Source organism: Pseudomyrmex gracilis, unplaced genomic scaffold, assembly GCF_002006095.1.
Source record: "Pseudomyrmex gracilis isolate BER0280 unplaced genomic scaffold, ASM200609v1 scaffold_36, whole genome shotgun sequence".
NCBI classification, from domain to species: Eukaryota; Metazoa; Arthropoda; class Insecta; order Hymenoptera; family Formicidae; genus Pseudomyrmex; species Pseudomyrmex gracilis.
Window position 1 is genome coordinate 154,961 of NW_018020620.1, and position 11,720 is coordinate 166,680.

The 11,720-nt window shown below is 38.7% G+C and overlaps 4 protein-coding genes across 7 annotated transcripts in view; 3 read left to right on the forward strand and 1 right to left on the reverse strand.

The window, feature by feature from the left end:
* Window positions 1-2,276, forward strand: part of LOC109852820 (serine/threonine-protein phosphatase 6 regulatory ankyrin repeat subunit B-like) — a 22,682-nt gene extending 20,406 nt beyond the window's left edge. For 2 of the 4 annotated variants that reach the window (XM_020424336.1, XM_020424337.1), the window contains 6 exons: window positions 10-180; window positions 319-516; window positions 627-824; window positions 936-1,133; window positions 1,250-1,447; window positions 1,555-2,276. In XM_020424336.1, coding sequence (XP_020279925.1) covers window positions 10-180; window positions 319-516; window positions 627-824; window positions 936-1,133; window positions 1,250-1,447; window positions 1,555-2,159 — 1,568 coding nt within the window. In that variant the 3' untranslated portion in view covers window positions 2,160-2,276. The remainder of the gene's footprint in view (window positions 1-9; window positions 181-318; window positions 517-626; window positions 825-935; window positions 1,134-1,249; window positions 1,448-1,554) is intronic. The other 2 variants (XM_020424332.1, XM_020424333.1) reach the window with 1 other exon arrangement.
* Window positions 2,277-3,833: 1,557 nt separating this feature from the next.
* Window positions 3,834-6,659, forward strand: LOC109852824 (cysteine desulfurase, mitochondrial). Its single transcript, XM_020424341.1, has 10 exons — window positions 3,834-4,072; window positions 4,172-4,251; window positions 4,329-4,445; window positions 4,562-4,699; window positions 4,791-4,996; window positions 5,097-5,218; window positions 5,304-5,461; window positions 5,541-5,812; window positions 5,927-6,016; window positions 6,418-6,659. The coding sequence occupies exons 1-10, from the start codon at window positions 3,967-3,969 to the stop codon at window positions 6,479-6,481; spliced, it is 1,353 nt and encodes a 450-aa protein (XP_020279930.1). The 5' UTR covers window positions 3,834-3,966; the 3' UTR covers window positions 6,482-6,659.
* Window positions 6,660-6,684: 25 nt separating this feature from the next.
* LOC109852825 (ras-related protein Rab-6.2) lies at window positions 6,685-8,035 on the reverse strand. The gene is made up of 3 exons (XM_020424342.1): window positions 7,624-8,035; window positions 7,239-7,483; window positions 6,685-7,139 (listed from the first exon to the last, which is right to left on the reverse strand). The coding sequence occupies exons 1-3, from the start codon at window positions 7,801-7,803 to the stop codon at window positions 6,941-6,943; spliced, it is 624 nt and encodes a 207-aa protein (XP_020279931.1). The 5' UTR covers window positions 7,804-8,035; the 3' UTR covers window positions 6,685-6,940.
* An 893-nt stretch (window positions 8,036-8,928) lies between these two features.
* Window positions 8,929-11,720, forward strand: part of LOC109852800 (protein SERAC1) — a 4,014-nt gene continuing 1,222 nt past the window's right edge. The window contains exons 1-10 of the mRNA XM_020424299.1: window positions 8,929-9,203; window positions 9,306-9,433; window positions 9,562-9,759; window positions 9,844-9,971; window positions 10,071-10,181; window positions 10,282-10,420; window positions 10,532-10,675; window positions 10,767-11,027; window positions 11,195-11,390; window positions 11,484-11,639. Coding sequence (XP_020279888.1) covers window positions 9,130-9,203; window positions 9,306-9,433; window positions 9,562-9,759; window positions 9,844-9,971; window positions 10,071-10,181; window positions 10,282-10,420; window positions 10,532-10,675; window positions 10,767-11,027; window positions 11,195-11,390; window positions 11,484-11,639 — 1,535 coding nt within the window. The 5' untranslated portion in view covers window positions 8,929-9,129. The remainder of the gene's footprint in view (window positions 9,204-9,305; window positions 9,434-9,561; window positions 9,760-9,843; window positions 9,972-10,070; window positions 10,182-10,281; window positions 10,421-10,531; window positions 10,676-10,766; window positions 11,028-11,194; window positions 11,391-11,483; window positions 11,640-11,720) is intronic.

Here is an 11,720-nt window from a genome sequence, read left to right on the forward strand (position 1 = left end):
CACCACTACATCTTGCTGTTACAAAAGGACATAAACAATTTGTTAAGATGTTTCTTGACAGTGGTGCTAATGTTAATGCTAAAACTCTGCATGGCACAACTCCGCTTCACGATGCGATAAAATATGAGAAAATGGAGATTGCTGAATTACTTTTAAATCATGGAGCTAATGTTAACAAAGGTAACTAGAACGGTATAACTTCTCTTTATATTGCAGCTGAGAAAGGATATTGACAGATTGTTGAACATTTTTTACAACAAGGAGTTTAAAAAGTTTTACATATATATATATATATATATATATCTTCCCTTATTCCAGGTGTTACACCACTATTTGTTGCTATTGAAAGTGGACATGTAGATGGCGTTAAGATGCTTATGGACAGAGGCCTTAACTGTGCTGTTAAAACTCGGTATGGCATAAGTCCGCTCCATTATGCGATTCGACATAAGAAACTAGAAATTGCTGATTTATTTTTAAATCACGGAGTTGACGAGAATGCCACTGACTATTCAGGTATAACTCTATATTACAGCTGAGAAAAGATATTTACAGATTGATGAACATTTTTTAAAACATGGAATTTAATTGGAGAGGTAATTCTACATATATTTCTTTTGCTTCAGGTGATACACCACTGTCTCTCGCTGTTAACACAGAATACGTAGATGCTGTTAAAATGCTTTTGGTCAGAGGTGCCAACGTTAATGCTAAAAATCGGGATGGCACAACTCCGCTTCACGTTGCGGTTGACTTTAAGTTAATGGAGATTGCTGAATTACTTTTAAATTATGGAGCTAACGTTACCGCTAGTAACGATAAAGGTATTACTCTTCTTTATAGTGCAGCTGAAAGAGGATATTTATAAATTGATGAACATCTCTTAAAACATGGGGGTAATATTAATTCTACATATATCTATTTCTTTACACCAGGTGTTACATCACTGTGTCTTGCTGTTATAAGAGGACATAAACAATTTGTTAAGAAGTTTCTTGATAGAGGTGCTAACGTTAATGCTAAAACTCGGAATGGCAGAACTCTGCTTTACAATGCAAGTCTATATAACAAAAAGAAGATTGCAGAATTACTTTTAAATCACGGAGCTAACGTTAACGCCAGTAACGATGACGGTATAAATTCTCTTTGTATTGCAGCTGAGGAAGGATATTGACAGATTGTTGAACATTTTTTACAACAAGGAGTTTAATTTTACATATATATATATATATCTCTTCCTTTACTCCAGGTGGTACACCACTATATGGTGCTATTAAAAGTGGACATGTAGATGGTGTTAAGATGCTGTTGGACAGAGGTGCTAACGTTAATGGTGAAACTCGGGATAGCGCAACTCCGCTTCACGAAGCTATTAAAAATGGGAAAACGGAGATTGCTGAAGTACTTTTAAATCATGGAGCTAACGTTAATGCCAGTGATAAGTCAGGTATAACTTTAAATTGTAGCTGAGGAAAGATAATTACAGATTTATAAACAGTTTTTAAAACATGGAGTTTTATGTTAATTTGACATACATGTTTTTTTTTGCATCAGGTGTTACACCACTGTGTCTTGCTGTTGAAAAAGAAAATGTAGAATTTGTTGCGATGTTGTTAGACAGAGGTGCGGATATTAATGCTATATCATATAACGATTATTCTGACTTTTCTCGTCGCATCTATTATGAAGAAATTGCTGAGTTTCTTACACAGCATATAGTTAAGATAAAAGCTGCAAATTTATTCGTAAGTGAACAATTATTATCAATGTGCAGCAATTATGAAATAAGAGATTTACAGGATGAATGTGAAACAGAAGTAGCAATCATGAAGAATGAGAAAATTAGTAATACTACTATATCATTTTACAATATCTTGATAAAAGATACAAATCGAGTAGCAATATACATGAGAAATGAACATGTAGTGCAGGTTTTAAGATCAGACGAGTATAAAATAAAATTTCCAATATACTCTAGCATGATAAAAAATCAGTTCAGAAAAGGTATGGAAAGAAAAGAGTTGCTCGAAGAAGGCACTAAAAGTTTCTATTTTTTCTGTAACTTTTTTAAGCTACCACGTGAGTGTATTGAACAAATATTTAGTTATCTAAGTGATAATGACATAAGAATTTCAATAGATGGCTTGAAAGTCTGTTAGGTAAATATTTAGAAAAGATTACCCTCCTCCGATTTTAATGAGCTTAACATATGTTGTCAAGGACATTTTCCTGAGTAACAATCCGTAAATTTTAGCCGTCGTTTGTTGGTTAAAAAAATTTATAAACAATTGTAGTTTCAAAACTAAATTTTCATTTTTCGACATCGTGTACATTTTTTTCATGTTGGAAGCGTGTAAGCATGGGGGGCTACACCTTTCTGCAGGGAGTGGTTCCGCTTCTCCCTCTTGCTACCCTTTTGAGAAAATATAGAAAACGACTTCTGATTAAGTGTCGCATGTACTCGGAAGTCATTTTTTATGTATATTTTTTTGCGGGATGAGCAGGTCGAGGGGCGGAGCCTCTTCATTCTGCGGGGAGGCGTAGCCACCTCTTGCTTACACGCTTCCAACATGAAAAAAATGTACACGATGTCGAGAAATAAAAATTTAGTTTTGAGACTTCAAGTGGGTATAACTTTTTTTGAAACAACAAGCGACGGCTAAAACCTTTTGATTGTTACTCAGAAAGGTGTCCTTGACAACATATGTTATCATTAAAATCTTAAGAAGGTGACCTTTTCTAAATAGTTACCCCATCTTATTTCGAAATAATTTTTTTTTAAGATTTTATCTTATCCTACTTTTTTGAAAGGTGGTTTTTACGTTTACATTCTTTCGGACGTGTTTTTTTATGATGGTTTCAAGGAAAACTAGGCTGTTTTATATCTTTCACTTTTTCAAAATTTGTGTCAGATTTTATAACATTTGTATAACGCAACATTTATATACATTAATTTGATGATACTTTTTTATTGAACAGAGTGTAACACGTGGAATTGCTTTTATTAAGTTGAAAAATAAAATTAGATTGGAAATTTTTGAATTAATCTGTGTTTTTATCACAGATATATGTATGTATTTTCTTTATATCTATATTTATATAAGGACCTGTTTCGAAGGTGGAACATGCGAGTTCATGGACTGAGCGTTAGCGTTGCGAACGGCAAGTGGAACTTATCCATAAAATGTAAATGGGTGCGTTCAGATATCTTAACAGTTGCACAACGGTTGAGAGATAATCACTTCTGATTGGATCATACTTCTGGATCCGATTTTGATTTTGAAGAATAGTCCTATCATAAGTGATGATCTTTCAACCGTTGAGTTTTGTGAACGTAACCAATGCCGTGGTAACTGTTATGTAGTGTTGCCTAGCGGCTTGGCGGTATTAAGGCCTGTTATACAATACTGTTGTAAGCTGTAAGTTGTAAAGAGCCGTCTACAATGGACAGTTGTAGGCCGTAATAGTAAGAAATTGACAAATCACAATCGATTATTTTTCTGTACTTTGTCTGTGATTGGTCAATTTCTTACTATTACGGCCAACAACTTTCCATTGTAGACGTTTCTTTACAGAAGAATAATCGATTGGGATTGGTCGATGTCTTACGACTTACAGCTTACGACTGTATTGTAGAACAGGCTTAAGTGAACATATAGGCTTTGTTCCGTTAGTACTGGATTACGTTCCGAAATCTCACCCCTGGTAACTATAAACTATAGTACACGTGACGTAAAATATAGCATTTTAGTATCTAAGATAGGATTTTGGAACGTACTTTTGGCAGTACTGAAAAATCTATAAGATATGTCACGTGAACCTATAAATTTTCAGTAGCGCTAGTAACAACACAATAAATAATTAAGAAACAGGGAGATCGAAAAAAAGGATATGTTAGGAAGTGTCAAATGGCTGGTGGAATGCGTGATTTGTCTTGAATGAGAGCAACAATTAAAAACAGTTAAAATGTTTCGTATGACAAGGTGTTTCATATCCGCGCTGCACAACACAAAAAATTGTCGTTGCTTGCGAACGTGCGTTCAACATTTGGCAGAGGTTACCGAATATGAGTGTAATTATTATTACTGTTGAGACTAATTATGTTTTTTTTTAATATGTGACAACGGTATTTAAGCACGTGGTAATTGCGATATTTATGTGTTTGTTACAGCTCCCATCACAGATGAATATAAAAAAGGTCCAATGGAAGGTAGAGCTCTTTATTTGGATGCTCAAGCTACTACCCCAATGGTGAGTTTAAAATGGTACATTTGTATGATGCAATTTATTGAATTAACATGAAAAACTGAGATATTACATCGTTAAAGGATCCTCGAGTGTTGGACAAGATGATGCCTTACTTGACGGTATATCATGGCAATCCACATTCCAGAACTCACATGTATGGTTGGGAAACAGAAGAAGCAGTTGAGCAAGCTCGCCAGGTTGGTGTCATAAGATTTGTATTTGTATCTTATATATATATATATACTTTATAAAATTTATTAAAGAGATTTATATTTAATATGCCTGAGATTGTTTCTGTTTTTTTTTCTGATAGCAAATTGCAAATCTAATAGGAGCAGATAAGAAGGAAGTAATATTCACCTCTGGCGCAACAGAATGTAACAATATAGCTGTAAAAGGTGTGGCCAGGTTCTACAAGTCCAAGAAAAATCATGTTGTTACCACCCAGACTGTAAGAAGTTTTTTTATTTTGTAAAAATTGTTTTTTTTTGTTTTTTTAATGAAAAGACAGCAGACTTTAAAACAATCGTTTATTTGTTCAGGAACACAAGTGTGTTTTGGATTCGTGTAGAGCCTTGGAAGCGGAAGGATTTGAAGTAACATATCTCCCTGTTAAGCCAAACGGTATTATTGATCTCAGCGAGTTAGAAGCGGCTATTAGACCATCCACATCGCTGGTGTCCATAATGATGGTGAATAACGAGATCGGTGTCAAGCAACCTATTGCAGAAATTGGCGCCATTTGTAGGTAAATTATATATCAAAAAAAATATATATATATATAAATGATCTCAGTCTGTGTATATATATATGTATACTTTTGTAATCTTACTTTTTAAACCGGACAGGAAGAAAAAAGTCTTTTTTCACACGGACGCCGCGCAGGCTATAGGCAAAGTGCCGATCGACGTTAATTCCATGAATATCGATCTAATGTCTATCAGCGGTCACAAACTGTACGGTCCAAAGGGTCAGTTTGTTGCTCTGTCTCTCACTCTTTTTTATAAATTCTTCGCGTATCCAATTTCAATTGAATTTAATTTTTTCATTAAAAGGTATCGGAGCTTTGTACGTCAGAAGAAGACCAAGGGTGCGCGTGGAGCCGTTGCAGAGCGGTGGTGGACAAGAGAGAGGAATGAGAAGCGGTACCGTGCCCGCGCCGTTGGCCGTGGGATTGGGCGCCGCCTGTGAGCTAGCACAAATCGAGATGGATGTAAGTAAAAAAAACAAAACATAACGTCACACATGGATGTACTCACGATTCTAAATCATTGCATTTGTTGCCTGTCCAGTACGATCACCGATATATCACCACACTGTCGAATCGTCTGATCGAGAAGATAATGTCGAATTTGTCGCAAGTCGTGAGAAACGGCGATCCCGTGGCCTGGTATCCCGGCTGCGTGAATTTGTCCTTTGCTTGCGTGGAGGGCGAGTCGTTGCTGATGGCGCTGAAGAGCATCGCGCTTAGCAGCGGTTCCGCATGCACAAGCGCGAGTCTTGAACCGAGCTACGTGCTCAGAGCGATCAACGTTTCCGAAGATCTGGCTCATTCCAGTATCAGGTTGTGAAAAACAACAAAATTAAAAATTTTAAATTCCCGCGGAAATTTTAATCAAAAAAAAAAAAACCAAATTTGATGATTGGCGATAACTAATCCGGGATACGGGATTTCCAGATTCGGCATCGGACGATTCACCACGTTGGAAGAGGTCGATTACACCGCGGAGAATACGATACGGGAAGTTAAGCGACTTCGGGATATGAGGTATTTTAACGCACATTTATATATATTCGTTAAAAACTATATATTAATACAAATTTGTTTATTTCAAGTATTAAGTGAGAGGAGACCTGACAACAACAAAAAAAAGAGATGATACCTTAGTAGTTCAGACTTACACACACACACACACACACACACACATGTATACGCGTTATTACTTTGGCCTTAAATTATTCGAAACGTATCTCGTCGTGGAATCTCTTCGTTTCACGGAGGGAACGGCATTAGTCGTTGGACGTTTCGTGAGATCGTGATCGTGTTTTATTATTATTATTATTATTATTTTTAATATTTCTGTGTTCAACACGCGTTTCCGTGACGACGTTTCGCGATATAATGTTAATTAATCTAATCTTCGTTCTCTTGTATTTTTGTTTTCACAGCCCACTGTGGGAAATGGTGCAAGATGGGGTCGACCTGAAGACTATCAAATGGGCTCAACACTAGTGCCTCGCGCGCGTAGTAGCCTTTACAAACCTCTTACATAAGTATATAGTAGATAAAATTATGTATAATTGATTAAAATGTATAAATGATATATAGAAGATCGTAAAAAATCACACATTGAGAGATTTTAAAGAGATTACAAACTTCTCGCGCAGGTAATAAAATTTTTATTCGAGAAGTTTAGTTCGTTTTTTAGTTCGTTCTTTTTTTTTTTTTTTAGTTTTAGTTTCTTGGACCTGACCTTCCTGATTCACACACAGCGCCGCTATTTGTTGTATAAAAATGTATGCACGTTAATTACGTATATATATATACGTATATTATTATATATATATATATATATCACTCTCTCGTGTGGATTAATTCTCCTCGGGCGATTCTCCCTCATAGGAGAGTCGACGAGTGTTCCGATTTGTGTTGTGCGAACATTCTTTTTTTTTTTTCTTACAATTCGCTAAGTTAACACAAGCACGAGGGATCCGTCGCCTCGTCGATGTACGAGATCTTGAACCGATCCTTGTCCATCTCGTGAAGCTCCATTCGCGATCGATTGGCCTCGACCAGATGCTGAGCTATGTCCTCGAACATCTCGTTCACTCCCTCGCCGGTTTTGCACGACGTTTTGTATATGCCCGATATCAGATTGTGACACTGTTCGCTACGGTGCAAAAATCAAATCTCTCTTTCAAGCAATTTGTTACACGACGCGATTGAACCAAAAAATTTAAATGACACAAAAAAAAAATGGCAAAATTACCAGAACTGTTCCATCTCCGCGTCCGTGACTTGCGGCGCGACGCTCTCCAGGTCGCTCTTGTTGCCGCAGAGAAATATCTTGGCGTTTTCCGCGTAAGTGACTATGTCGAGCAGATGTTGGGACAGCAAGTGAAACGACGTCGAGTTATCCAGGGCGAAAACCAGGATGGCGGCCTCCGCGAACTTGTAATAACTCGACGTGACGGACGCCACTCTCTCCATGCCTCCGGTGTCCCATAGTTGCAGCTGAAGGGAACAAACGGGAAGACGTGACAATCGCGAAATTGGTGGAAAGAAAAAAAAAAAGAGTTAATTGACGAGAGACGGACGCGACATCATCGACTCTCGTCGTCGTCGTCGTCGATTAACAATAAAACATAAATTACCCGTATCCGTCTGTCCTCGACGACGTACTCCTTGTCGATGTTGTCGAGACCCAGGGTCGACTTACGGTCGTTGCTCGCGACGAACGTGTTGTTGGCGAAACGTCGGAATATCGACGTTTTCCCGACGCCGTACTCGCCGCACAGGATAACCTTCTGCTCCGTCACTTTGACAGTCGCCATTGTCGTTGCCGTTTGCGATTTGCCGGTTCCTAAAACCGATGACGGATCATCATCGTTGGGTGTCAACCACTGTCCGGGGGGGAAGAGATCCTCGTCCTCGACGTTGTCTTATCGCAAACCGAGTATTATTAATTGGTATTGTTACAAATATGTTCTTGAAGAGAACACCTTGTGTCAGCTGTGACTCACACTCAGACGTGAAGCCCACGCACTTTCTCTACAGGGTGTCACCCGGAGACAAGAGAACAAATAGGGTAACACGCGTTGTGACGGGCGAGAGGCAAGTAAATCCCGCGTTATTAAATTATACACACGTAATGCCGTTTTATAACTGGAATAAAGTTTTTATTTTTTTTTAAATAATTTGTTTTGCTTGTTAAATAAATAAAAAAGCGATTTCAAATAAAAAATTGAAATTTATCTATGTATACACAATTTTGGAAAAAGTATGACGTTATTTTCTATCTGTCGCTTGAAAATTTATTTAAAAAACAATTTACGTCTTTTTAATATCATCCTGACGCGCGAACAAATAAATAATCGAATTCGAACTTTTCGCGCGATATTTTTGTCGCCTCATATTGGGTGCTTTCCAATTACGCACACAGGCGACACTGTGTCCATTAGTGTGAGAAAGAGCATATCGGTGTGTCTCACTCACACTAGTGAGCACAGTGTTAAGGCCTGTTCTACAATACTGTCGTAAGCTGTAAGTCGTAAGAAATTGACCAATCGCAATCGATTATTCTTCTGTAATTGGTCTGTGATTGGTCAATTTCTTACGACTTACGGCTTACGACTGTATTGTAGAACAGGCCTTGAGCCCGTTCTACATTGATCGCAAGCGCAAACGCAAGGAACAGATCTCGTAGAATTGACCAATCACGCTGGTCAATTGGCTGATTTGATCAATACTGATTGGTCAATTCTACCAGACCTGTTTCTTGCTTTTGCGCTTGAGATCAATGTAGAACAGGCTTTAGCGTTGGAAGTTTGAAAAACCGAGCGACGCTTGCGATTAGCGCGTGTTTCTCTGGTCCGCCAATCGGAGTTCGAGTTTCGCGTCCCGAACATATAAATTCCGCGCTTCGGACGAAACGTGATTTTTTTTTTTGAAAGGCTCGTTCGCCGATCACACTGTCACTTCTCGTTCTATGGTTTTTCTCGCGCGCGGCACGGACGGAGATTTTCGCCACACGAAACATCTTTCAAAGTTCGAAATGTAAATTGTCCTCCGCTGCAACGGAATTTGTTTCCGTTATTTTATTTTTCTGTTTCGTTTTCCGACAAATTTAATTACCGAGACTCGATATTGCGCCAGGTACAATGCGAACACCGGGTTTGAAGAGCCACGTGTATTATTTGATGAAAACAGGTGGCACCTGTCTTGTCGTACTCGGGTGAGTTTTGATGAGATGACAACAACAAAACGACTTCGAACTCGACGTCAGACTTTAATTTGGATCAAAATAACAGGAGATGAATGTCCGTTTATTTTTCAGGGGATGTTGGTTCTTTTATCAAGCGCGACAGATATCGCGGACCGTTCGATCAGCTGTCGACACAAACGTTCTAAATTTGGAACAAGCGCGCGCACAGTATATTTATATCAATGACCCTCGATTCAAAGGTAAATTCTTAGTCATCAGATATTGCGATAAACACAATGCGTTTCCGATCGTTGTTGTTGCGAGATATAAGCGACAGATATGTCGTTTGAATTGTTTTCTCTGTCATGTTTTTTTTTTTTTTTTTTAGACATATTTGTATTCGGAAAGAACGAGGACGACTCGGCGCTGGAGAAAAAGTCGCAGAATTTCGGTGACATTTTGAAAAACTGGTGGAACGCGAAGAATCACAAAATCGCGTACAAGTTGTTGCACATGGCGCGTTACGGGGATAAAAATGAACGGTTCAAAGCTGCGACCGCTCTCAGTTCTCTGTCGTATTTAAAAGGTGAGAGCTTAGCATCTGTTCGATACACAAATTTTCTTCTATTCAACAATAATACATTTTTACATGCGTGATTTTCTCTCACAGACTGGCAGTATCGTCATCTGGCGCAGATGTTGGACGCCAAAACGGCGGTGGCACTTGCGAGAATGCCGGATGTCAGCTTGAAGTTCTTTCTGCGACCACCTTATTGTCACGTTCAACAAAACTTGCACGTACGTGTACACACACACACAACGTAATTATCCTTTAAATCCTTCTTGAAACTTGACAAAAAAGTTGACGATAAAAAAAGTTTGTCTTCATTTTGACAGGATGTATTGGAAAAAGTTTACTCGCTCCTGTTGCACTTGAATAGTTTGTGCGACAACACGCATCTCTGTCTCACACAATTTCTCAGCAAGAAGTTCAAGGACTCTCATCGAGTAAGTGCGACGTGCAAACGTAAAAAGAAAAAAAAAAAAAGATATAAAAGCAATGAATTTACCCCGTCTCACTTTGATACACACACACACACACACGCAGCACTTGCTAGGTTGGTACGATCACGACTTAACGAGCGTGGGTCTTTCGACTGAACCGGCAACAGTTTGGAACGACGAGTTACTTAAGAATTGCGTACAAGCGATCTGTCATCATTCCTCCGTGGAACAATACAGCAAACGTAAAGACGCCACGTGAATATTATTATTTATCCGCTGTTACAGTTTAATGCAACAATTTTACTAACTTACTGTATTGCTCTCTGCATCTTTGATGTGTTCGATGATATTAGATCTAATCGACGCCGGAGCTTTGCCGATCCTTCAAGCGGTCCAAAAGATTTGCAGCGACGACGTAGAAATGTGTATACTGCTCGCGAGGATACTCTCCAATATATCTCTTCATTCCGAATATTTGGAGAATATCTACGAATCCGGTGAGAGACAGACAATTTTGTCGCGCTTCGTGCGGAAACACGCTTTTTGATCGCCAATAATAACGCAATGGAAATTTATCTCTTTACTCAGGATGGATCGGCGTACTGACACGTTGGTCTCGCAACGACGATATTCGTTTGTCGGCCCAGGCGATCAGCGCATTGGCGAACCTGGACACGGACGGGAACGAAGGCGCGAGATACTCGCAAGGTGTTTACCTACTCCATCCCTCGCACCGAGTTCACTCGACCACGAGGATGGACGTGGTGTTTCTGCACGGATTGTTGGGCGGAATTTTTGTCACCTGGAGACAACGCGATGTAAATAATTCGGCACAGCTCGGAGCTGTAGGTTTGTCGATATTGTACAAACATTGTATATACGGTGGCAGTACACGTGTATGTCGCACGTGACACACGTGACAACACTTCTATTTTTTTTTTTTTTTGCTGTAGATTATCTTCTTTTATATTTTGCACCAATTTTATAACATTTGTATAACGATAAAAAAATTGTAGATGATAACGCGCCGAGCGAGACCGATTACTTGTCCACCATGATCGACGACGATCGTCCTCAGGAATTCTTCAAAGACTTGGCTCGCGATCTAAATTTGCGCGAATGGAGAAAACTGGGCCAAGATTTTGAAGTTATACTGGACGATTGTCCCCGGAACACGAACTCGTGCGCTTGCGGACCTTACTTTTGCAGAGGGTAGATTGTTTTTGATTGTTTTTGAAAATTCTTGCGTGTGAAAAATTTTTATTTGCGAATTAAACACACGCAATATTTTTTTTTTTTTTTTAGAGACGACGCTTGCATGAGAAACGACATCGAGTCTAAGACACGATGTTGGCCGAAAGACTGGCTACCTATGGATGTGCCATCCTTGCGAGTGATAGGTCTCAACTACGATACGAGTTTATCTATGTGGACTCCTTTCTGTCCGATAGAAAGCACGAAGTGAGTGTTGCAGTTAAAACTAAACATTATATATATAATATATATATAATATATTATAATATATTATAATATAGTATAATA

What these genes read in the sequence shown, in the direction of transcription:
- LOC109852825 (XM_020424342.1), bottom strand. Translation starts at nt 7,803, where the DNA reads ATGGCGACTGTCAAAGTGACGGAGCAGAAGGTTATCCTGTGCGGCGAG. An exon ending in TCGAGGACAGACGGATACGG is followed by an intron (nt 7,484 to 7,623) that starts GTAATTTATGTT and finishes TGTTCCCTTCAG; the next exon opens with CTGCAACTATGGGACACCGG. An exon ending in GCGGAGATGGAACAGTTCTG is followed by an intron (nt 7,140 to 7,238) that starts GTAATTTTGCCA and finishes TTTGCACCGTAG; the next exon opens with CGAACAGTGTCACAATCTGA.
- LOC109852824 (XM_020424341.1), top strand. Translation starts at nt 3,967, where the DNA reads ATGTTTCGTATGACAAGGTGTTTCATATCCGCGCTGCACAACACAAAA. An exon ending in AGAGGTTACCGAATATGAGT is followed by an intron (nt 4,073 to 4,171) that starts GTAATTATTATT and finishes TGTTTGTTACAG; the next exon opens with CTCCCATCACAGATGAATAT. An exon ending in CAGTTGAGCAAGCTCGCCAG is followed by an intron (nt 4,446 to 4,561) that starts GTTGGTGTCATA and finishes TTTTTCTGATAG; the next exon opens with CAAATTGCAAATCTAATAGG.